This window comes from Eschrichtius robustus, chromosome 19 (genome assembly GCF_028021215.1).
Source record: "Eschrichtius robustus isolate mEscRob2 chromosome 19, mEscRob2.pri, whole genome shotgun sequence".
NCBI lineage: Eukaryota > Metazoa > Chordata > Mammalia > Artiodactyla > Eschrichtiidae > Eschrichtius > Eschrichtius robustus.
This window is the reverse complement of record NC_090842.1, coordinates 19,062,081-19,086,536: the sequence shown is the minus strand read 5'-3', so window position 1 is coordinate 19,086,536 and position 24,456 is coordinate 19,062,081. Positions and strand designations below refer to the sequence as shown.

The following is a 24,456-nucleotide window of genomic DNA, read 5'->3' as shown; positions in this document are numbered from 1 at the left end:
GAAATGGGTTACTTGGATAGGGATGGAGTTTCCCATTACTTAAGGCATACAAGCAGAAGTTGACCACCACTTGGTAGAGGTGTTTTCAGAAGATTTTCAAACATCACTTAGTAGAATAAACTCTCTGGGCCCTGCAAACTTGGGCAGCCCAAGATCTTTCTCTGCATTTTTTCCCCATGGGTACACATTTTATTTTCATAATGGAAGTCAGCGAGATAAAGGTTCCTTTTGCCAATAAATTTGTGATACTAAATACATTAGATTTTGTATGCTTTTTGACTTGAATTCCTTTTAACTCTAAATTGTTTCCGTCAATAGATGGACGACCTCAGTGGGAAGTAGAAGGGAAAATAATCAAAGAAAAATGTCAAGGGGTAAGAAGTTTACTTCTTTAGAAATATGTAAGAAACTTAATGAGAAAATTGGATAATGCTGCTTTATGGTATAGATGAGGAGTCTTGTCTGTTGAGTAATGGAAAAGTAAATTAGAAATTTTAGAAGTTTGGATGTGAGATAGATACTTTCCTGGTACTAAAATTAAAGTTTAAGAAAGATAAACAGTTGGTGTCTTTCTTCCCCTTTTTTGTGTATAGGAAAGGAGAAATTAGAAATGAAAGATTATTAGAAGGTTCTTACTGAAGTTATTGATTTATTTCTCTGAATTCAGTGAAGAGATCAAACAAATTCAGTGAAGAACTTACACAGTGGGCAAAAAATAGGAGGAGGACAAGCCCTCAGGGGTTTGTGTATTTAATACACTATTTCCAACTCCTTCACATTAAGCCTTCCAGGAATCAGCACTGAAAGTTGTGGTCCCTTCATCCTGGTTGGAATGGAGACAGAATTTTTTCTGGGATAGACAGTACCACTTCCTACAGTGCTCTCCAAAGACCTAGAGAAGTTAGATTAAGGATTGCAGTTGAGGACTTCCCTGGTGGTCCAGTGGTTAAGACTCTACGCTGCCAATGCAGGGGGAGCGGGTTGAGTCCCTGGTCGGGGAACTGAGATCCCCACACGCTGTGCGGTGCAGCCGAAAGATTAAAAATTAAAAAAAAGGATTGCACTTGATTTGGGGCTAAAAGTTTTCACCCTGCATATGTAAAATTATTCTTAATATAGATGCAGATTTTGTGTATTGCCAGTTTGGAACATTTTGAATATAAAATTTAAGATAAGGGAGTTCCCTGGTGGTCTAGTGGTTAGGATTCGGTGCTTTCCCTGCCATGGACCAGGCTCAATCCCTGGTCGGGGAACTGAGATATCCTGCAAGCTGTGCAGTGAGGCCCCAAAAAAAAAAAAAAAAAATTTAAGATAAGAAATCTAAACTGTAACACAACTTGGGAACTATTAAACTTGATTAAAAATTAGAACAGACTTCCACTTAAGGTGTATAGTAATATGTAATGTTTATTAGAGCAAAATATCTGGCTATATAGTATGTAAGACTTTTGATTTCTGCTACAACTAGAAACCCAAGTGGGTGAGTGAAAAGCAGTTTCTCCTTTAATGGTTTACTTGAAAGAGCTTTTCTCTGTTAAGACTGAAGTATCCATAGAGTAAATCTCCAGATGACTTATATACCAGTTTACTCGCATAATGAGCCTGAATAGTTAAGACTCATGAGACGTGTTAAGTTTAGCAGGTGCATTTCATTTTTAGTTCTGAGTGTAACACAATCTTGCTTTCCATGCTCCTTAGGCTCACATTGTCCTTGAAGTTCCTCCATATCATAACCCAGCAGTTACAGCTGCAGTGCAGGTGCACTTTTATCTTTGCAATGGCAAGAGGAAAAAAAGCCAGTCTCAACGTTTTACTTACACACCAGGTACGAGGAGTTGTTGTGATGGTTTACTATAGAGCTTTCTTTCGTAATGAATAAAAAGTTATTCAATGAATCCTGTATTAGAGTGTTTAAAGGTAGGGTCCTTATAATCAATAAAAATCCCAACTCATGCTTAATCTGTAAAGTTTGTATTGACTTTAAATATTAGATCTGATAGCAATTGTTATTTTGTAGTCACTTATTATAAGGAAATTAAAAGATTGTATCAATAGATTTGAAGTCTGTTTTTCAGGAGTTACCAAAAATCACCAGCACTGTTGGAATAGTAGGTGTTTGTGAATATGTGTGAACTTTCCTTGTGCCCTTAGCACTGCAGAAAGGCAGTGTGCCTGTTTCATAGTGTCTTCATCTCAACCATTCCAAATCAAAATGGAAAATCTCTCATTAAATTTTCATTTGGCAAGCAACAACTGTAGCATATATTGGCTTTGGGGGAATATAACATTGATGGCAGAATTCCTGATTTTATAGAGACACCATAACAAAGGATGCTTTCACACCTCTTTCTGCAGCAGTTCAAGTGCTGTAATTTTCCAGATCTGGATTGTGACACATGAATATTATATGCAGTAATTCATGCTGATGTTTACATACTTAGAGAACAGACATTTATAGAGGTCTTCTCTGTGTTAGGTACTGCATTTGTCACCAGAACATATAATGATAAAAAAATCATAGTGAACCTTATTCTTCAAAACTTGTTGTAAAAACTTTTAAATGGTTTATAGTAAATGAAAAGAACAAACACATGAATTTGAGAGGGTATTGGTTATTAGTCATTCATTTGTCATCATATTCTTTAAAGCCTGGCTGTATCTCATTTAGAGCCTCTGAAGGCCACTTATATTCCAGAATCTGAAAATTATTATTACTTGATCGTGTTAATACATTACTTGGTAATAAAATATTTCAGATAATTTTCAAATAGAATACAAACCTTTGAAAACAAAAGATTTTGATTAGCCATTTCATTTACTCATTAATTCAGTAAGTATTTAAGGGTGCACACTAGTTGGGTAAAACCTCTCTTAGCTTCTCTCATGGAGCTTATAATCTAGTGGAACAAATAGAAGCTAATAAACCTCTAAATAAATAAATTACTTACAAATTTGTAATTAGAAACAGAGATAAGGAATGTTAAGGAAAGGGAAACAGTGCTGTGGGTGAAAATAACAGAGGGACCCTTGTCTAGGCTAGTTGGTTGTGAAAAGACTTCTATGAGGAGTTGAGAACTGGAAAATAATAGTAATAGTTTATAATTATGTAACATTTACTATGTTTTAGTACTGTTCTAAGACCTTTCTGTATTCATTTAATCCTCTTAATAAACCTATGGGATAGGTTATTGTCTTATTTTACAAATGAGGAGACTGAGTGGCTAAGTAATATGCCCAAGGTCTCACAGCATAAGTCCTAGAGCCAAACATCATACATAGGCAGTCTGGTTCCAGAGTCTGGGCTCATAACGTATCCTAGACTACATCTGTTTGTTCATTTATTTAGTAAACATATAGAGCATTTAGTGTGTGCTGGGTGCTATTCTCAGCAGTTTATACATAATAACTCATTTATCCTCCCATAACCCTATAAGGTAGGTAGTGTTGCCCTTCCCATTTGGCAAGTGAGTGAACTGAGATCACACAGCTAATAAAGGCAGAGGCGAGATTTTAATCCAGGCAGTATGACTGTACAGTCTATACTGTTAATTACTGTTAGATAAAGCGTGGGAGAACATTCCACATAAAGGCAGTAGCATATGCAAAGGCCTTATGGTTGGTTGGATCATAGAGTATTAAAAGAGTTGTAAGAAGTGAGTTTTAATAGGGAGGTGACGTGATCAGATTTGTAATTCAAAAATAATTTTCCCCATGTTTCTTCTGTCACTTTATAAGATGTCATTGACCAGTTTTAGTCTTTTCTCAACTTACTAACTGTGGAGGGTGAGATTTATATGGGAGAGGCCCAAGAAGGTTAAAAAGGTGATTCAGACAGCTAGAGTATTTTGAGTATACAGAGGAGAGAGCATCAGTGATGATAAAGAATATCAAGTTTCTGGGAAGGATGGGAGAGGATAGGATTTAAAATATGCAAGTTGGAATGGACCTTAAATGGGAGAAGGAACAGGAGGGAAGGTAAAGGAGATGAACAAGATGGATATACATTAGGAAGCTTTACAGATTTAGTAATGGAGAGTTTAGGGAGTTTCCATATGATAGCTTCAATTTTGTTTCTGTAAAGAATGACATGAAGTCTCCTATTGTGAGCAGAGAGAGGGGAATGTCAGTGATTTGGCAGTTTAACAGTGTGGAGAAGTTTGAAAAAGTTGTTGTAAAGAGGGAAAAGTAAGTTACCACAGAAATGTAATAGGATTCTAGGCATGATCAAAGGACACCTTTGATGTTGATATTGGTTAATTTATGGATACTAATTAGCTCTGCTGTGTAACTTTCTTAAGTAGCACTCAGGTTCTTCAGGGCAGGTGGTAAAATATGGATAGTAGAGCTCTTCCAGGGTGAGAGTTACTAAAGACAACAGGGTCCAAAAATGTTAGCAAATTCTTTTGAGATGAGGAACTATAGAATCTAACCTGAATAAGAAGGGAGAGAGCTTCTAGAATTGGGGTAAAAAGACAATAGGGTCAGCATGTTAGAGGTGTTGATTACTACCATCATAGTGGTGGTAATAGGCAAACAGAAAGGAGCAAATATAATGCCTTTACATTATCAGCTCTTGAATTGAGAGGACACTATAAAGGCAGAGTCCTAGAGGGCATTACATGTAAGAATGGAAATCAGTGGGGCTCCAGAGTGCAGGGAGATATTGTATTGGCCTGGAGCTGTCATAACTGGCTTTATGGTTGACAGAATACAAATCAGGTGGCACACACTAACGAAGGAAGAGTGGACACACAGGAGTGTTTGGACGGTCCTTATTGCGGTTGATTACTGCCTTTTGTCTGTAACATTTGGCTTTTTTCACTTTTTTTCTAAAATGAAATTTTGAATAAAGTTTTTACAAAGGCAAATACATAACTGTGAATTTTTTTAAAAGACAAGTTGAAAAAAAATTTTTAAAACACCCATATTCTCTTCCACTCTGTCATTCTCTCCTTTTAGATCCTTTTGATCCATATATAGATACATCCTTTTAAAAATAGAAATGGGACCATGCTATATTATATATACTAATTTTGTAACCTGAACATTTTTATTTTTCCTTATCAGCAGATAGAGTTTAACAGAATTTTGATAGCTTTTTAGTAGTCTACTGTATGACCCTTTGTTATTTTAGAATTATTGTGTTTGTCTTTTAAATTTTATGAATTCTTTATATTAGAGATTTTAGCCATTTGTTTATGTTGGGGCAATAATTCCTTTTTAAATTTTATAAAAATTTTAGGTATTCATAAGTTGCATGTTTTTTATTAAAGGATTTGTTAATTTGTTTCCTTTTTGGCAACCCCCTAGCAATAGGGATCTGACCAATATCAATATCCAATGGAGGAATAATCATTAGCTGCAAGTGGCTGATTTAAAAAAAAATTTTTTTAAGTTAGGGATTGTGTTTAGTATTATTTGTCCCACAATCCATTTACTTTGTAGAATGAAGACAGTTAGCAGCATATGTGTATGATTCACAAACTACCCTTACCGCAGATGGTAATAGAGCACACAGTCCTTCCTTAGTGGTGCTGCCTGAACTTCTGCCCAGCTTCTGGCTTCAGAACTTCCAATGTGGGAGACTCTACCCCCACCCTAGAGGAAATGTGTCTCCCTCTGAAGCCCAGCAGAAGTTATTTGTACTTGGGGGTACCATCTGAGCTCTGGTTTTTGGAATCATGGGGATTTTTCAGAGCAGCATTAGAGCCAAACTCTCATGTATAATATTTTGCCTGTGGAAGGGTATATTCTGTGTTCCAAATAGTTGAATGGACAGACTGACTTTTGTATTGTGGTTGTTTAGATTGGGAGAAAAAGCCTGCCTTACAGTCAGGAGATCAGATCTCAGCTCTGCCACAGACTGTAACTACTGATTAACCTCTATAAAATGAGGATATAATACTAAAGTGGTGGTTTTCAAATTGCTTAGGTTGTTTATTCTTCAAATAAAATCTTACGCAAAAAGCCAGTGTATGAAAAAGGATGAAAGCTAGCTTGGCTGCTCTCTTTGCACTGGAAAAGGAAATCCAGAGCTCTTTCTCTTTACATCCTGTTCTTCTACATCCACCACTTGAAGAAGAGTGCGAGGCTTCTCATGGTTTGAAAACCATTAGTCCAGTTGATTTTTCTTTTTCTGGATGCCTCTGTTCATCAACATTCTAAGTTTGAGAATTAGCATGTATAATACAAAAGGTAGAGTTATTCTGTTTCTAAAACTCATCTCATTGTAGATATTATAAGACCTGTTTAACTGTATTTCCCTCCAAACAAGAATAAATTACCGTAGACCAGCAGTGAGGACTTCTTATGGTTTGGTCAGGTTGGAGTCTGAATCTCTTATAGACAAAAAGAGTGATACTTGATTTGGCAGAGTGGAAATGCACTTGATTTAGTAGAGCAGAATTCTCAATCTGGGTACCCAGATGTCAGTCAGGAACATAGAAATAAGGATTGGATCATGCAAAAAAGATGGATGTTATGCTGTAGTTTTCAGTCCCTCTGTCTCCTTTTTAGTGCACGATAACCAACCACTTATGTAACCAAGGGCCCCACCTGTTCCATTCAGGATTAAGGGATGAGAGTAGGCTTTCTTTGGATATTCTCCTTCCTTATGTAGAAATATGACTCTGGATATAGGATTCACTGTAGCTTTCCTGAGACCAGAGTAGGAGCTGAAACAGAAGACAAAAAAATCTAGTAGTCCAAGGACAAAGTTCTAGTTCTGCCAAAGTCAGAAGAAAAGTAAGTGCATCAAGACATTAGGGGGAAAAAAAAAGAGAAGAAAAAGAAAAAGGCATTAGAGAGGTCAGGAGCCAATAGACACGGTGAACCATACTTGAAATACCTGAGCAAGAATCAGAAACTGGATGGAGGTCTGGGTCAAGAACATGAGCATTGTGGCAGAAGCAACAAGATTGGTGATATACCTTTCTCTCGGTCCTTAGGGTTGTTGTCTCATTGTTAGAGGTGGGCTCACCAGTTGCAGATTTAGAGGCTAAAGCAGGTGAATAATGAACCCATCCTGTTCTTCTAGGAAGCCAGAGCAAAGTGCAGAACTCAAATGCACCCCAAACAAGTGCTCCATTAATTACCTCTTCTACAGTAAAATATACTATCAGGGCTATCTTAATTCTTACCTTTATTTTCTCAGATTGAGACCATGCTTATGTGAAGAGACTTGTACTTGGCAAAGGTTTGATAAATGGACAGATGAGATTTGACCTTGCTTTGGGTCTCGTTATTTTCCTTTGACATAAAATGGAGTTTCTTATATTTTGTGAAGATCATGAAAATTTTAATTATGTTAATTCTTAGTACAAACTTGGAAGGAACAATGAGATGTGAATTTAGGAAAATTATTTTTAAATGTATTATAACACTTCAATAGGAGGCTAAAGTAGATAATTTTTAGAAAAATGGACTGAAGTGCTTGCCAAGAGAAACAATGACATCAGTTGTTTTGACACACAATAAATTAACTGACGGTTCTTTTCTGTTTTGATATGCATATTAAATAAAATAAGCAAAATGCATTGATTCCTACTTTAAGCAGTCCTTTCATCAAGTAGACTCATCCTAAATCATGGATCTGCTACTTTTCTAATGTCATAAAGGATGATGATTGGTATTTGTAACCTCTGCTTGCTTGGTGGAATGGTGAAGTAGAATTTCCGTTGGTAATACAGTATACTGCAGTGAATAAAAGCATGGACTTTGGAGGTAGAAAAACCTGTGTTCAAGTCCTTATGATACGACTTAGCTGCTGTGAGGTCGTAGTGTCTTTAATCTCCTCTTCAGTATACTCATCTATAAGGCAGGGATAATAATAATCCCTACCTCATAATGATCTTGGGGTTTTTTAAAAATTATTTATTTTTAAATAAGTAATATATATACATGGTGGAAAACATTCAAAAGGCCCCAAAACTTAGACAGTAAAAAGTAAATCTTCCTCATGCTCCTATCCCCTATTCACCTAGTTTCCCTTCCCAGGAATAAACCCAACAGTTATCAGTTTCCTGTGCATCTTTCCAGAGATATCCACACATATATAAGCAAAAACATGTGTACATGTGTATATGCGTATGTATATATACACACACAATATTTTACGTGAACTGTGACATGTACACATGTTCTGCAATTGACTTTTTTTTTACTTAACAACGTGTCTTAGAGATCTTTCCAACATCATTTCATAGAGGTCTATGCAGTATTGGTTTTTTTCTTTTTTTTAACTTGAATACTTTTGAAGCAAGAACCGCTCCGTGTTGTCTTCTATTTACTGGTTTCACATATTTTATATTATCTGCCTTCCCTGAAGGCATTTGAGTTTTCAACCCCTGGCTTGTGTGTGCACTACAGTTGTGTAGCCTAGAATGAAGTCCTTTCATAATTATTTTATGTATTATGTAATAACATTTGCATTAATCACTTTCTTTTCAGTTTTGATGAAGCAAGAACACAGAGAAGAGATTGATTTGTCTTCAGTTCCATCATTGCCTCATCCTGTCCAGACCCAGAGGCCTTCTTCAGATACAGGACACCTACATGACAGTGTACTGTCTGCACAGAGAAGCTTGGTTTGTCCCATCCAGCTAACATATGCATCCATGGTAACCTCAGCCCATCTGCCGCAGTTACAGTGTAGGGATGAGAGTGCTGGTAAAGAACAGCATATGATACCTTCTTCAGTTGTGCACCAGCCTTTTCAAGTCACACCAACACCTCCTGTAGGGTCTTCCTATCAGCCTATGCAAACTAATGTCGTATTCAATGGACCAACTTGTCTTCCTGTTAATGCTGCCTCTAGTCAAGAATTTGATCCAGTTTTGTTTCAGCAGGATGCAGCTCTTCCTAATTTAATAAATCTTGGCTGTCAGCCACCATCATCCATACCTTTTCATTCTTCAAATTCAGGCTCAACAGGACATCTCTTAGTCCACACACCTCATTCTGTGCAGACCTTGCCTCATCTGCCGTCAATGGGATACTGTTGTTCAAACACAGGACAAAGATCTCTTTCTTCTCCAGTGGCTGATCAGGTCACAGGTCAGCCTTCCGCTCAGTTACAACCCATTACGTATGGTCCTTCACATTCAGGGACTGCTACAACAGCTTCCCAAGCAGCCTCTCATCCCTTGGCCAGTTCACCACTTTCTGGGCCACCATCTCCTCAGCTACAGCCTATGCCTTACCAGTCTCCTAGCTCAGGAACTGCCTCATCACAGTCTCTAGCCACCAGAATGCATTCTGGACAGCACTCAACTCAAGCACAAAGTACAGGCCAGGGAGGTCTTTCTGCACCTTCATCCTTATTATGTCACAGTTTGTGCGATCCAGCTTCATTTCCACCTGATGAGGCAACTGTGAACATTAAACCTGAACCTGAAGAGCAGGAACCTAACTTTTCTACAATTGGTCTTCAGGACATCACTTTAGATGATGGTAAGTTCATCTTTATGCTTTGAAGCAGTGAAGATCCAGGAACTTCCTTCCCTTAAGAGTCATGAGAAAGTTACCATGGATTGTTTATTGGCATATGGTTGGGCTTTTTAATAAGTTGTTTTTACTAGAAATATGTTGATATATGACTCTGAAGATAGACATGAACATATATGCTTTAAAGTCTATTTTACCACTTACATCTGTTGCGAAGGGTGAGACCTTGAGTAATAACCTACCACCTATTTGTGATGGAAATGAAGATGTGAGCTTTTATTGAGCATTTTTCCTTTCAGAACCTACAGTGAGGTCACAGTGTCTAGAGAATGGAATTCAGAAGTGTTAATTCACTAAACATTGCAGAATGCCATCTCTTTGCAAGGCACAGAGTTAAATGCTAGGAATACTAGGAAGGTATGAGGATAGAGTTCTTGTCCTTGAGGAGACTCATACAAGTAAAGAACCTGCTTCTCTGTGGCCCTGCCAGCTTGCTGAGTCAGATAGTGGTGATGGTACAAGACCAGACTGGTTTGCTGCTGCTGGTACAGCTGTTGGCACCATGATAAAAAGAAGCTATTTATGTAAATGTAGCAAGTTGGTATGTAAACCTCTATTTTTATGAAATCATAAATTGGACAGCAAACTCTGGAAATTAATTATTTTAATAATTGAAAATTCCCCCAAGGTAGGATTTTCAGGTAATAATTTTAGTTTATTCTTGGCTTTGTCATTTATATGGTAGTGAAATTTTGTCTAAATAGGAATTCAGTGAAAGCTACCTGTAAGTGTTGTACAATATGAAAAATTTGAAACATGGATATAGAATTTTAATTCTCTCTCTGATTCTGTATTAATCTGTAGAAAAGTAACTCTAGGTCAGCCATTTCCTTTATACATCTGGAGAGGCTATTTACTACTTAGTTGCAAAGCTGGTTTTAAATTCCAAATTCCAAACATAAGGGAAAAGGAAGGTAAATAAAATGATAAAATGTGGGAGCCCCCACCCTACCCCCGACCTGGCACCAGGGCTTTACTGTCAGATCAGTATATGAGGATACAATGATGCAGTAGGTCTTAGTCACTTACAACCAAGATATAAAAGAAGCACATTGGGAGATCAGCAAAGAGATGTGAAAGATTCTATAAGAAGGATTCAGAGAGGCTTCCTTGAGGAGATGACTTTTAAGCCAGTCTTGGAGGATGAGTATATTTTTCAGTAAATAAGGATCAATCACTTCTTATCCTTTTGGCTAAGAACAAGTATAGTATCAGTAAATGAGAATCAAAGGGAAAACCAGACAACAGAAGCAGAAACATAGAGCTATGTCTGGGAAAGCATGATTTTCTGTGGCTGGAGGGCAGATGGCATAGTAGAGGACGGCAAGGGGATATGCCAGGTCATTTGTGTATAAACAGAAGGTATAGCTGTAAACAAGCAAAACCTACAATTTGCATAGCATTGTTATCTAATTTAACTCTTACTAATCCTCTAGATAGCTATATTTAGAGAATCAGACTTTCTGAAGGTCACATAACTGGTAAGTAGCGGAGCTGAGACTGGAGGCAGGTCTTTTCAGTCTAGTCTTTTTCTTGCAGTACTACAGCTGCCCCCCAGCAACAGCAGGCCGTGGTGGTTAGAACGCAGCGCTAAAGGGGATCCCCCAAGCTTTTTTTAATTCCTAGAGAATAGTGGAACATTCTCTAGGAATGCATGTGCAGAATTTCACTGCATGAATATATGTTCACAACAGCATCTGATCTGTCACACTTGTGTTGCTTTCAAGGTTTGTGTTTAGAATTTTAATCCCTGAAACAAAGGGTGAGACCTGGAGTGTGATAACCTACCACTTCAGTGATGCCACTGAAAACACAAGATTTATTAAGCAGGTCTCATAGCTGCTGGGTATTCCAGCTCGTTTTCTTTCCAAATGAAGACTGTTTTTCTAAAAAGAGACCAAAGCTGGAACCTGCTCTTTCTAATTTACCACAGATTGAGTGATTTTTGGGGGGACAGCAAATTGGAACTTTTAGAAAGGCTTTATGGAATTTTTATTTATTTCATCTTTTGAATATGTGAAGATTCTTTTGAATATGTGAAGATGTGTTGCAGAAACAGAGAATCTGGAAAAATGAGGTCTATGAGGGCAAGTATAAAAGCAATTTCATTTTTGTTCCATTCACAATTAAGCAAAGTTCCCCACAGAGGACAAGGACTGGCTAATGAATTCCCTTATTGCTACCTATCAGGAGACTTGATAGAAGCTGAGTGGTGGGACTTCCCTGGTGGTCCAGTGGTTAAGACTCTGTGCTTCCAATGCAGGGGGCGTGGATTCAATCCCTGGTTGGGGAACTAGGATCCTGCATGCTGTGCGGTGCAGCCACAAAAATGCTTAAAAAAAAAAAAAGAAGCTCAGTGGTGCTAGCAGTAATTAAAGAGGGGGTGGGAGAACTAAAATACACTCCTGGGCACCTCCGATTATTTGATGTATAATTTTTGCAATTTACATTTTGATGCTATCAAATATCAAATGAATTTTTGATGTTTGCCAACTGACTCATTGATTATGTTATTTGGATTTGCCTTTTTTTTTTGGATTTGCCTTTGAAGGTAAACTAGAGGCTTAGAAAATCCTACAGTTCTGCAGAGTTTTAATATAAATTCGTTAAAAGAACAATAATAACATATTTCATAGGCCTTGAACTCCCTAGTACTTGGAACTCTGTAGTACTTGAATGGCCCCTTTCTGGTAAGCTTTAAAAGTAAGCCATAAAACATGCCAAAAAGGATTAGAAGTACTTAAAGCGAACTTTGCAGTTAGCTTGAGCTCAAGTTTTATTTTAACTTTTCTATATTGTGCTAAGTATTAAGTACAAAGTAATTTCCACTCCACAACTAGAGGACACAAGTAATTTCTTTAAATTTGTGTTATACTAGTTAAATATACTTATCATCTAATCCTAATAACTTTCATTAATCCTATTTGTTTTATATTTATTTACCCCTTTCTTTTTTATCAAATTAAAGATTAAAACAAATAAAATATCCTTTTTATTTTTGAAATTTTTAATTAAGATGGAGTCTGTCAAGAATCATTCAGGTATTACTTGACTGTTACTTTTAGAAATACGGACATTGGGCTTCCCTGGTGGCGCAGTGGTTGAGAATCTGCTTGCCAATGCAGGGGACACGGGTTCGAGCCCTGGTCTGGGAAGATCCCACATGCCGCGGAGCGACTAGGCCCATAAGCCACAATTGCTGAGCCTGCGCGTCTGGAGCCTGCGCTCCGCAACAAGAGAGGCCGCGATAGTGAGAGGCCCGCGCACCGCGATGAAGAGTGGCCCCCCACTTGCCGCAACTAGAGAAAGCCCTCGCAGAGAAACAAAGACCCAACACAGCCATAAATAAATAAATAAATAATTTTTTAAAAATACGGACATTAACACCTTAATTTTTTATTATAAATTCAGTGACGTTTAATAGAGAAGATACTAGTGCACCTCAGCTCAGAAATTCAAGACTTGTAGAACTAAAAATACTCTAATACAGCTCCCCCATTTTATAGATAAAGAATCTGAGTTTTACAGAGCTTAAGGTATTCATCCAGGGTAACACTGATTTAATAGCAGAGTAAAGACTAAAACCCAAGTCTCCTGGTTCCTAATTCAGTACTCTAAGAGTTTTTTCAGTATCTGCAATCATGTTTTTCATCAGTCTGTGGTTTGAGACTGTGGATGTAGAGCAAGCAGAATAGATGAAAGAAAATGCTGTTTCCTCAGCAGAGCCTTGGTTTGTGAGAGGGGCCAGGGCAATCTTAAAATTCTAGACTCTCAGTATAGATGAAGTTTTAAAGGCTCTCTACTCCATCCTCGTCTTTCACACTGGAATTCATACTCTGGTATCCCTAGTGATATTATATTCCTGTTGGTCTCTTCATCTCCAGATTCTTTGGAACATCTCAGGGCCTTTTAAGTTCCAGCTGCCCTTGTTTTATGTGGGCTCTGGTGCCTCTGGAATCATGCAGAACAAATCTAATCATTGTTCTGTAATAATCCTTCACGTGTGTGAAATCTTGATCTCTTTCCCAAGTCTTAAAAACACTCCAGCAATTTCATCCTTCCCTCAGCCTCACTAACATGCTAGTTCCCTTCTGCTTGAACCCTGGTGTTTGGTTCCTTTTTGTAGTGCATATCCAGAAGGGAACACTCTAGCCAGCTCAAAGTGGATTGGGACCGTCACCTTCCTTGTTCAGAAGACTTTATTTATCAGTTTGGTGTTAGGTCAGGGGATTTTCTTAGCTTCATCTTGCTGTTAATTTAGTGAGTCATAAGTACTAGTCATTAGTCATAACTAAATCACATCCATTCTGTATCCCCACCCCCCACCCCTCCACCATGGATTTTTACATATGTTTTTGGAACCCACGACTAAACTTTGCAGTTATCCTTGTTCAGGTTCATTGAGGTGATTTTGACCCCTCATGTCAATCTTCCAAACTCAGGAGAGTCCCAGAAGCGTTTCTCGTTTTCAGAGTAATGTGGCTCCCTCCTCAGGGGGATTACTCCTTGGGGTAGTAGCAGCAGCAGAATACTGACCTTTACCAATTGATGTTCTCTTTCAAGCAGTCCCCTTGGAAGGCTGTAATATATACTTACTCAACCAATTAGAGTATTGTTCAAAATTCTTTTGCTACTTTCATTTTTCTTTGCTACCTAAGTGTACCATTGCCCCTGCTTGGAAAGCATTTGCTACTCTGTAAAATTATCAGTGAGTTTTTACTCAGATGGTAAAGTTTGTGTGCCTGGAGCTGTAATTTTTCCTAAACACTTCTGTGCATTATAGTGTGTATGTCCCAGATTTGGACCAAGTGATATACATTAAAACAGTACAAAAATATAGAAATTGTCACAGCTGTGTTTTAAGCATTTTAATTAAGATTATAGTATTGTTAAACTAGACTGTCTTAGACTTTTAAATACAGGCCCATTTAATTTGTGATTGAGCTGAATCCAGTAAGAACTTTCCATTAGAGTCCCTCAATTCCCTCTTGTCCTTCTTTGTTCACAAACTAACAGAGCCATAGCTACAGCTCTTCAGCAGAGAAGAGGGTACATGTTAAATATAGCCTGACCTGCTGCTGTGGTGAAAACTGACACTGCCACTTGCAGGCTCTGTGCAGTAACATGCTGATCCTGAATGTAGGGCAATTGCTAATTTGACTGTAAACAGGGACTCTAGACATGACCTCTGCTGCTGCAGTTCTATATAGGTGACAAGCAGATGAACCTGCTTTCCAGTTGCAAGGAAATGATAAATACAAGATTCAGGTGATTAACTTGGATGGGGAAATCAGGAGACTGGTATGGAGGAGCAGAATGGTAAATATTATTGTCAGTGTGCTAGCCCACCTGTTGGATACTCGTTTACTGGTGTTTATTGTATTTAAATAAATAAAACAAAAGAAAGCCATGCATAGCCAATGATGAGAATGGGTCCCAAATGAGGTGTTGAATCACTTAGGGGCTCAGTAGTGGAGGGAGGTAGATAATACTGAACTTTCTCTTTTAACTAGGACTCTGGGTAACTCATGAATACTCTTCTGGGAGGCATACATGTACCATCCAGCCTCAAACATACTTATGATGGATAATTCCAGAGGCAAAAAGTCCCACAAATAATACCCATGTAAGCTTTGGATCATGGCTTATGCAGAACAGATCATGATGGGGATTCAGGACCTTAAACACAACCACTCTTGGATATATAATAAGAAAATTTAATTTTTAGACCCAGTGAAGCAAGGGCAAGCATTTGAGAAGACCTTTTATTTCTCATATCAGGTGTGTCTGTGTTATCTCACATGGCACAAATTAGTTATATTGCATATGAACAAAATTTTTTCCTTGAATCAACTTGACACTAAAATTTATACATAAACGGGGAAAAATCCAAGAGAGGTTACCAGTAAATAGCCAGCATATCACAGCATATCAGAAGTCTTCAAAATAAATTCACTTCAAAAAGTGTATTTAAAAATAATTAATGAATCAATTTTCTGTCTCACATGTATTGCATATACATTTTGCCAGTTCGTTTGTTTACCAGTTTTTAAAATAGTGTTTTGATCTATAGAAATGTAAAATATTTAGGTGGTCCAACCTAATATATCTTTTCTTTTTGATTTCTGTTTGTTTGTTTGTTTGTTTTTATTTTTGGCTGCATTGGGTCTTCATTGCTGTGCGAGGGCTTTTCTCTAGTTGCGGTGAGCGGGGGCTACTCTTCGTTGTGGTGCGCGGGCTTCTCATTGTGGTGGCTTCTCGTTGTGGAGCACGGGCTGTAGGCAAACGGGCTTCAGTAGTTGTGGCACATGGGCTCAGTAGTTGTGGCTCACGAGCTCTAGAGCGCAGGCGCAGTAGTTGTGGCGCACGGGCTTAGTTGCTCCGCAGCATTTCTTTTTGATTTGTACTTTGGGAATCTTGTTTAGAAAGGCTTATCTTACCCCAGTGTTATACAAAGTTCCCACTTATATTTTCCTCTAGGACTTGAATGATCTTACTGTTAATATTTAAATTTTTTATTTAACCTAGACTTTATTGGAGTATAAGACACTGAGTTGTAAGATATTGAGGGTGGGATCTAAATTTAGTTTTTAAATACTTCGCTGATTGCCCCAACACTACTTACAGTATGTATTTCATTGATTCTATTGGGCACTTTTTATTTCAAACATGTTAACATCTCTGAAACCTGGATGTATCTGTGATAAATAAATGTTTTACAATCTAAAAATAATAATAATGAATTATGGTTACTGTTTCTTGATAATAAAACTTTTTTTTTTGAACACTGTGGTAGGCACTTTGCTAGTAGCTCATTAGTTCTTCCCAACAATCTGTAAAAAGTGAATTATTAACCTTATTTTCAGAGATGTGGCTCAGAGAGCTTAAGCACTTTACCAGTGTTATATGACCACAGACACTGGGACTGGCATTTGAATCCAGGTCTGTCTGAAATTTAGATCGTCTTGCATGTGTTTAGTGGCTTCTGAAATAACTATAGTTGATTACTTTATATAATCTCACTTCTATAAACACAGTAAACATAGTAACTTTCTGATGTCTGTCAAGTGTAAGATACAAAGCCAGTGTCTAAAGATGTATTCTATTTTAAAATTCATATCCTGTTTCTGAGTTCCTTTGGAAATGAATCATTCACAGGGACAAAAATATGTTATTTACTTATTTTTTATTTATTTATTTTTTTGGCTATGTTGGGTTTTCGTTGCTGCGTGAGGGCTTTCTCTAGTTGTGGCGAGAAGGGGATACTCTTCGTTGCGGTGCGTGGACTTCTCATTGCGGTGCCTTCTCGTTGCAGAGCACGGGCTCTAGGCTTGTGAGCTTCAGTAGTTGTGGCACACGGGCTCAGTAGTTGTGGCACACGGGCTTAGTTGCTCTGCAGTGTGTGGGATCTTCCTGGAGCAGGGATTGAACCTGTGTCCCCTGCATTGGCAGGCAGATTCTTAACTGCTGTGCCACCAGGGAAGTCCATGCAATTTTAAATACAGTAAATAAACCTCATTGATGAGGTAACATTTGATCAAAAACTTGAAGATGAGACGAAAAAACCTTGAAGATGAGGAAATTACCAATGTAGATACCTGGGGGAAGAGTATTCTAGGCAAAAGGGACAAGCAGAGGAAAGACCCTAAGGTAAGAGCATGTCTGGCTTATTGAGGAATGGCAATGAGGCCAGTGTGGCTGGAATATGAGGGATCTAGGGGGAAAGTAGTAGGAGATGTGGTCAAGGAGGTAATGGGGAGCCAAACGTGTAGGGCAACAGTTCTCAAACTTTTTGGTCTCAGGACTCCTTTTTTTTTCTTTTTAATTGAAGTATAGTTGATTTACAGTGTTGTGCGAATCTCTGCTGTACAGCAAAGTGACTCAGTTATACACACATATACATTCTTTTTTTATATGCTTTTCCATTATGGTTTATCACAGGATATTGAATATAGTTCCTTGTGCTATATATTAGGACCTTGTTGTTTATCCATTCTAAACGTAATAGTTTGCATCTACCAAACCCAAACTCCCAGTCCCTCCCTCTCCTTCCCCCCCCCCGCCCCCCTTGGCAACCACAGGTCTGTTTTCTATGTCTATGAGTCAGTTTCTGTTTTGTAGATAAGTTCATTTGTGCCATATTTTGTATTCCACATGTAAGTGATATCATATGATATTTCTCTTTCTCTGTCTGGCTTACTTCACTTAGTATGATAATCTCTAGTTGCATCCATGTTGCTGCAAATGACATTATTTCATTCTTTTTTATGTCTGAGTAGTATTCCCTTGTATATATGTACCACATCTTCTTTATCCATTCATCTGTCGATGGACATTTAGGTTATTTCCATGTTTTGGCTATTGTGAACAGTGCTGCTATGAGCATAGGGGTGCACGTATCTCTTTGAATTATAGTTTTGTCTGGGTATATTCCCAGGAGTGGGATTGCTGGATCATATGGTAATTCTATTTTTAGTTTTCTGAGGAATCTTCATACTGTTTTCCATAGTGGCTATACCAACTTACATTCCCACCAACAGTGTAGTTCCCTTTTCTCCATACCCTCTCCAGCATTTATTTGTAGACTTTTTAATGATGGCCATTCTGGCCTGTGTGAGGTGGTACCTCATTGTAGTTTTTTTTTTTTTTTTTTTTTTTAATTTTATTTATTTATTTATTTTTGGCTGTGTTGGGTCTTCGTTTCTGTGCGAGGGCTTTCTCTAGTTGTGGCAAGTGGGGGCCACTCTTCATCGCGGTGCGCGGGCCTCTCACTGTCGTGGCCTCTCTTGTTGCGGAGCACAGGCTCCAGACGCGCAGGCTCAGTAGGTGTGGCTCACGGGCCCAGTTGCTCCACAGCACGTGGGATCTTCCCAGACCAGGGCTCGAACCCGTGTCCCCCGCATTGGCAGGCAGATTCTCAACCACTGCGCCACCAGGGAAGCCCCATCTCATTGTAGTTTTGATTTGCATCTCTCCAATAATTAGTGATGTTGAGCATCTGTTAGCATGCCCATGTGTTTTCTGCCCATTTTTTGATTGGGTTATTTGTTTTTTTGTTGTTGAGTTGTATGAGCTGTTTGTATATTTTGGAGATTAAGCCCTTGTCTGTCATATCATTTGCAAATGTTTTCTCCCATTCCATAGGTTGTCTTTTCATTGTTGTTTTTCTTTTTAATGGTTTCCTCAGCTGTGCAAAAGCTTGTAAGTTTGATTAAGTCCCATTTGTTTATTTTTGTTTTTATTTCTATTGCCTTGGGAGACTGACCTAAGAAAACATTGGTATTATGTCAGAGAATGTTTTTCCTATGCTCTCTTCTAGGAGTTTTATAGTGTCATGTCTCATGTTTAAGTCTTTAAGCCATTTTGAGTTTATTTTTGTGCATGGTGTGAGGGTGTGTAAATCAGCTTCATTGATTTACATGCAGCTGTCCAACTTTCCCAGCACCACTTGCTGAAGAGACTGTCTTTTTCTCAGGACTCCTTTATAATCTTAAAAATTTTTGAGGATCCCCAAGAACTTTTATTTAGGTGGTTTGTATGTAGTATCAGTTTTTATTTGTATTAGAAGTTAAAACTGAGAACTTTTTTTTTTTTTTTTAATAAATTTGTTTATTTAATTATTTATTTTTTGGCTGCACGCGGGCTTTCTTGACTTGCAGTGAGCGGGGGCTACTCTTCGTTGAGGTGCGCAGGCTTCTCATTGCGGTGGCTTCTCTTGTTGTGGAGCACGGGATCTAGGCGCGCAGGCTTCAGTAGTTGTGGTACGTGGGCTCAGTAGTTGTGGCTCACGGGCTCTAGAGCGCAGGCTCAGTAGTTGTGGCGCACGGGCTTAGTTGCTCCACGCCATGTGGGATCTTCTGGGACCAGGGCTCGAACCCACGTCCCCTGCACTGGCAGGCGGATTCTTTTTTTTTTAAATTACTGTTGGTTTTTTGGTTTTTGGTTTTTTTGGGCTGCATTAAGTTTTCGTTGCTGCACGCAGGCTTTCTTTAGTTGCATCGAGCAGGGGCTACTCTTTGTTGCGGTGCGCGGGCTTCTCATGGTGGCTTCTCTTGTTGCGGAGCATGGGCTCTAGGCGCATGGGCTTCAGTAGTTGTGGCACGTGGGCTCAGTAGTTGTGCAACGAGGGCTGTAGAGTGCAGGCTCAGTAGTTGTGGCGCATGGGCTCAATCGCTCCGCAGCATGTGGGATCTTCCCAGACCAGGGTTCGAACCCATGTCCCCTGCATTGGCAGGCGGATTCTTAACCACTGCGAGGCAGGCTGATTCTTAACCACTGCACCACCAGGGAAGCCCCTGATATAAGTTTTAACAGGGTCACTCTGGCTGCTGGGTAGAGAGGCAAGGGCAGAAACAGGGAGACCAGTTAAGATGCTATTATAGTAATCCAGGCCAGAAATGATGGTTTGGACTAAGAGATGGACTGATTTTTGATGTATTTTAAAGTTAGAGCCAGTAACATTTCCTGACAGATTCCATGTGAGGTGTGAGAGAAAGAAGTTAAAGATGACACCAATGGGGTTTTGCCTGAGCAACTGAAAAGATGGAGTTGCTGTCAGGTAAGATGGGGAAGGCTCTGGATGGAGCAGGTTTTGGAGAAAGATCTGGTGTTCAATTTTGGATGTGTTATGTTTATGGTATCTGTTGAACATTCAAGTAGAGATATAAAGTAGTCAGTTGGCTGAATGAGTCTAGAGTTTGGAAGTGAGTTATAGGCTGAAGATATAAATTTGAGAGTTGTTGGCATGCAGGAGGTAGTTAAAGCCACAAGACTAGTTGAGGTCATTAAGTGATAATTTAATTGTCCTGCCTTTATCAATTTAGGTAATAATAATTGTATTTCTATAAAATGTTGCAGAGTGCCTACACTTACATTTCAGGAGACTTTGAATAAATAAGTAAACAAATTCACAAGTAAATAAACAGATTTACAAGGGTTAAACAACTTCCCTTAGGTCACCAATCCAGTAAGTGATGACACTACAGTTCCAAAGCCTTTCTTTTCTTGTACCCACCAGATCATTGTCTTGTTTGTATAAACCAGAAAAGCCTATATATATCGATAAGGTGGCTAAAGTAAGCAACTTGGTCAAATGGGGAGGCAGCTTGGATGAGTGGGGAAATTTTGCTCATCTTCCCACAGACATATTTCATAATTTATAAATATTTAATTTTTCAAAACTTGCTTATAAAAGGAACAGATCTGGGACTTCCCTGGTGGTCCAGTGGGTAAAAATCCACGCTCCCAATGCAGGGGGCTTGGGTTCAATCCCTGATCGGGGAACTAGATCCTGCATGCATGCTGCTACTAAGTGTCTGCATGACACAGCTAAGGCCCAGCGCAGCCTAAATAAATAAATAATAAACAAAAATTTTTTTAAAAGGAACAGATTCCATATCCCAGATTTATAAATTTTAAGAGGGATTTACAGAAGTCCTCCAGGTGTTGCTTTGAGTTAATGGTTAGATCTGTGAAAACCTCATTCAGTCATTTCATACAATGTTCTGCTATGAGAAAACCCACAGTTTTTTTTCTTAATATTTTATTTATTTATTTAAGCTGTGCCGGGTGTTAGTTGTGGCACACGAGATCTTTTAGTTGTGGCATGTGGACTTCTTTAGTTGCGGCATGTGGATGCTTAGTTGCAGCATGTGGGCTTCTTTAGTTGTGGCATGTGGACTCTTAGTTGCGGCATGCGGGCTCTTAGTTGCGGCATGCATGCGGGATCTAGTTCCCCAACCAGGGATTGATCCTGGGCCCACTGCATTGGGAGCGCGGAGCCTTACCCACTGGACCACCAGGGAAGTCCCACGCAGTTTGTTTTTGAAATTTTTAAAATTCGGTAGAATATACATAACATAAAATTTACCATTTTAACCATTTTAAGTGTATGGTTCAGTGACATTAAGTACACTCAACTAGTGTGTAGCCATCGCCACTGTGCATTTCAAGAACTTTTTCATCACCCTAAACAACAACTCTGTACACATTAAACAATAACTCCCCATTCTCTCCCCACAACCCAGCCTGTGGTAACCTTTATTCTGCTTTCCATTTCCATAACTTTCCCTACTCAAGATACCTCATATAAGTGGAATACAACATTTGTCCTTTTGTGTCTGGCTTATTTCACTTAGCGTAATGTTTCCAAGGTTCAGCCATGTTGTAAGCATAGATCAGAATTTCATTCCTTTTTATGGCTGAATAATATTCCATTGTATGTATATGCCATATTTTGTTTGTCCATTCATCTGTTGAAAGACATTTGGTTTGTTTCCACCTTTTGGCTGTTGTGAATAATGATGCTTTGAATATTGGAGTATAGGTATCTGAGTCTCTATTTTCAGTTCTATTGGGTATTCTGGGAGTGGAATTGCTGGATCAAATGGAATTCTTTTTTCAACTTTTTGAGGAACTGCCAAACTAATATTTTTCCCACAGTGGCTGCACCATTTTACATTTACAGTGCATGAGGGTTCCAGTGTCTCCACATCCTTGCCAACACTTATTTTTTATTAAAAAAAAAAAAACCCAGCCATCCTAAATGGGTGTAAAGTGGTATCATTGTGGTTTTATTTTGCATTTCCCTAATGACTAATGATGTTGGATATCTTTTCATGAGCTTATTGGTCATTTGTTTATTTTTTCTGGAGAAATGTCTAGTCAAATATTTTGCCCATGTTTTTGGTTGAGTTTGGTTTTTTGGTTGAGATGTAGGAGTTATTTATATATTTTGAGTATTAAATCCTTATCAAATAAGTTATTTGCATATATTTTCTCCCGTTCTATGGATTGTCTTTTCACTCTCTTGATAGGATCCTTTGATGTTTTTAATTTTGATGAAGTCCAGTTTATCGATTTTTTCTTTTGTTGCCTGTGCTTTTAGTGTCATACTTAAGAAATCGTTGCCCAATTTAAGGTCATGAAGATTTGCCCTATGTTTTCTTCTTCTAAGAGTTTTATAATTTTAGCTCTTATGTTTAGGTCTTTGATCCATTTTGAGTTAACTTTGTATATGGTATGAAGGATGAGTCCAGCTTCCATTCTTTTTTTGCATGTCCAGTAGAACCCTTGCTTGAAAGTGAAAATGAATTGACTGTATATTGTCATGGTTTGTTTCTGGGCTATTTTTCTTTTAAATTTTTATTGGAGTATAGTTGATTCACAATGTTGTGTTAGTTTCTGCTGTACAGAAGAGTGAATCAGTTATACATATACGTATATCCACTCTTTTTAGATTCTTTAAAAATACGGAATGCTTCATGAATTTGCATGTCATACTTGCACAGGGGCCATGCTAATCTTCTCTGTACCATTCCAGTTTTAGTATATGTGCTGCTGAAGCGAGCACTTTCTGGGCTATTTTATTCCTTTGGTCTGTATGTCTGTCCTTATGCCTGTATCACACTGTTTTGATTCCTGTAGCTTTGTAGTAAGTTTTGAAATCAGGAAGTGTGTCTTCCATCTTTGTTCTTTTTCAAGACTGTTTTGGCTTTTCAGGGTCCTTGGAGATTGCATATGAATTTCAGGATGGGTTTTTCTGTTTCTGCAAAAACACTGTTGGGATTTTGATAGGGATTGCATTGAATCTGTATATTGCTTTGGGTAGTATTATCATCTTAACAATATGAAGTCTTGAACATGGGATGTTTTCCCATTTATTTAGATCTTCTGTTTCCTTCAGCAATGTGTAGCTTTCAGTGTACGAATCTTATACTTCCTTGGTTAATTTTTTTTTTTTTAATTTTTATTTATTTATTTATTTATTTATTTATTTATTTATTTATTTATGGCTGTGTTGGGTCTTCATTTCTGTGCGAGGGCTTTCTCTAGTTGCGGCGAGCGGGGGCCACTCTTCATCGTGGTGCGCGGGCCTCTCACTATCGCGGGCTCTCCCGTTGTGGAGCACAGGCTCCAGACGCGCAGGCTCAGCAATTGTGGCTCATGGACCCAGTCGCTCCACGGCATGTGGGATCCTCCCAGACCAGGGCTCGAACCCGTGTCCCCTGCATTGGCAGGCAGACTCTCAACCACTGCGCCACCAGGGAATCCCTCCTTGGTTAATTTTTAAGTATTTTGTTCTTTTTAATGGTATTATAAATGGACTTGATTTATAAATTTCCTTTTTAGATTGTTCATTAAAAGTGTATAGAATACAACTAAATTTTGTGTGTTGATTTTATATCCTGTAATTTATTAGTGCTAACATTTTTTTGTATGTTGATTCTTCAGAGCTTTCTATGTATTGGATCACGTCATTTGTGAACAGAGGTCATTTTACCTCTTCCTTTTATTTCTGTAGCCTAATCTCTCTGGCTAGAACTTCCAGTACTGTGTTGAATAAAAGTGGCAAAAGTGAACATCCTTGTCATGTTCTTGCTCTTAGAGGGAAAGCTTTCAGTCTTTAACCATTGAGTATGATGTTATCTGTGGGTTTTTCATATATGGTCTTTAACATGTTAAGGAAATTTCTTTCTATTCCTAGTTTATTGGGTGTTTTTATCTTGAAAGAGTATTGAAATTTGTCAAATACTTCTGAATTAATTGAGATGATCATATGGGTTTTTTTCCCTTCATTCTAGTAATGTATACTATATTACATTCATTGATTTTTTTGTATGTTGGACTATTCTTGCATTCTGGGAATAAATCTCACTTGGTCATGATGTGTAACCATTTTAGTATGCTGCTGAACTCAGTTTGCTAGTACTTTTGTTAAGGATTTTTACATCTATATTCACGGGGGATATTCTGTAGTTTTCTTTTCTTGTAGTGTCTTTGTCTGGCCTGGATATCAGGGTAATGCTGGCCCTAGAATGAGAGGGGAAGTGTTCCCTTCTCTGTTATCTTTTGGAAGAGTTTAAGGGTTAGTGTTAATTCTTTAAATGTCTGGTGAAAGTTTTTGTGATAGGAAGAGATAAATCAGGTATTTTTTGGAGCTGTCAACAGTGT

General features: G+C 38.3%; 1 protein-coding gene and 1 non-coding gene across 4 annotated transcripts in view; one reads left to right on the top strand and one right to left on the bottom strand.

The window, feature by feature from the left end:
* NFATC3 (nuclear factor of activated T cells 3) overlaps positions 1–24,456 on the top strand; it is a 127,607-nt gene that overhangs the window by 89,452 nt on the left and 13,699 nt on the right. For all 3 annotated transcript variants that reach the window (XM_068529249.1, XM_068529247.1, XM_068529248.1), the window contains 3 exons: positions 319–374; positions 1,699–1,825; positions 8,449–9,450. In XM_068529249.1, coding sequence (XP_068385350.1) covers positions 319–374; positions 1,699–1,825; positions 8,449–9,450 — 1,185 coding nt within the window. The remainder of the gene's footprint in view (positions 1–318; positions 375–1,698; positions 1,826–8,448; positions 9,451–24,456) is intronic.
* On the bottom strand, positions 22,749–22,855 carry LOC137754014 (U6 spliceosomal RNA). Its single transcript, XR_011071693.1, has one exon. It is a non-coding gene; the product is annotated as a U6 spliceosomal RNA (small nuclear RNA).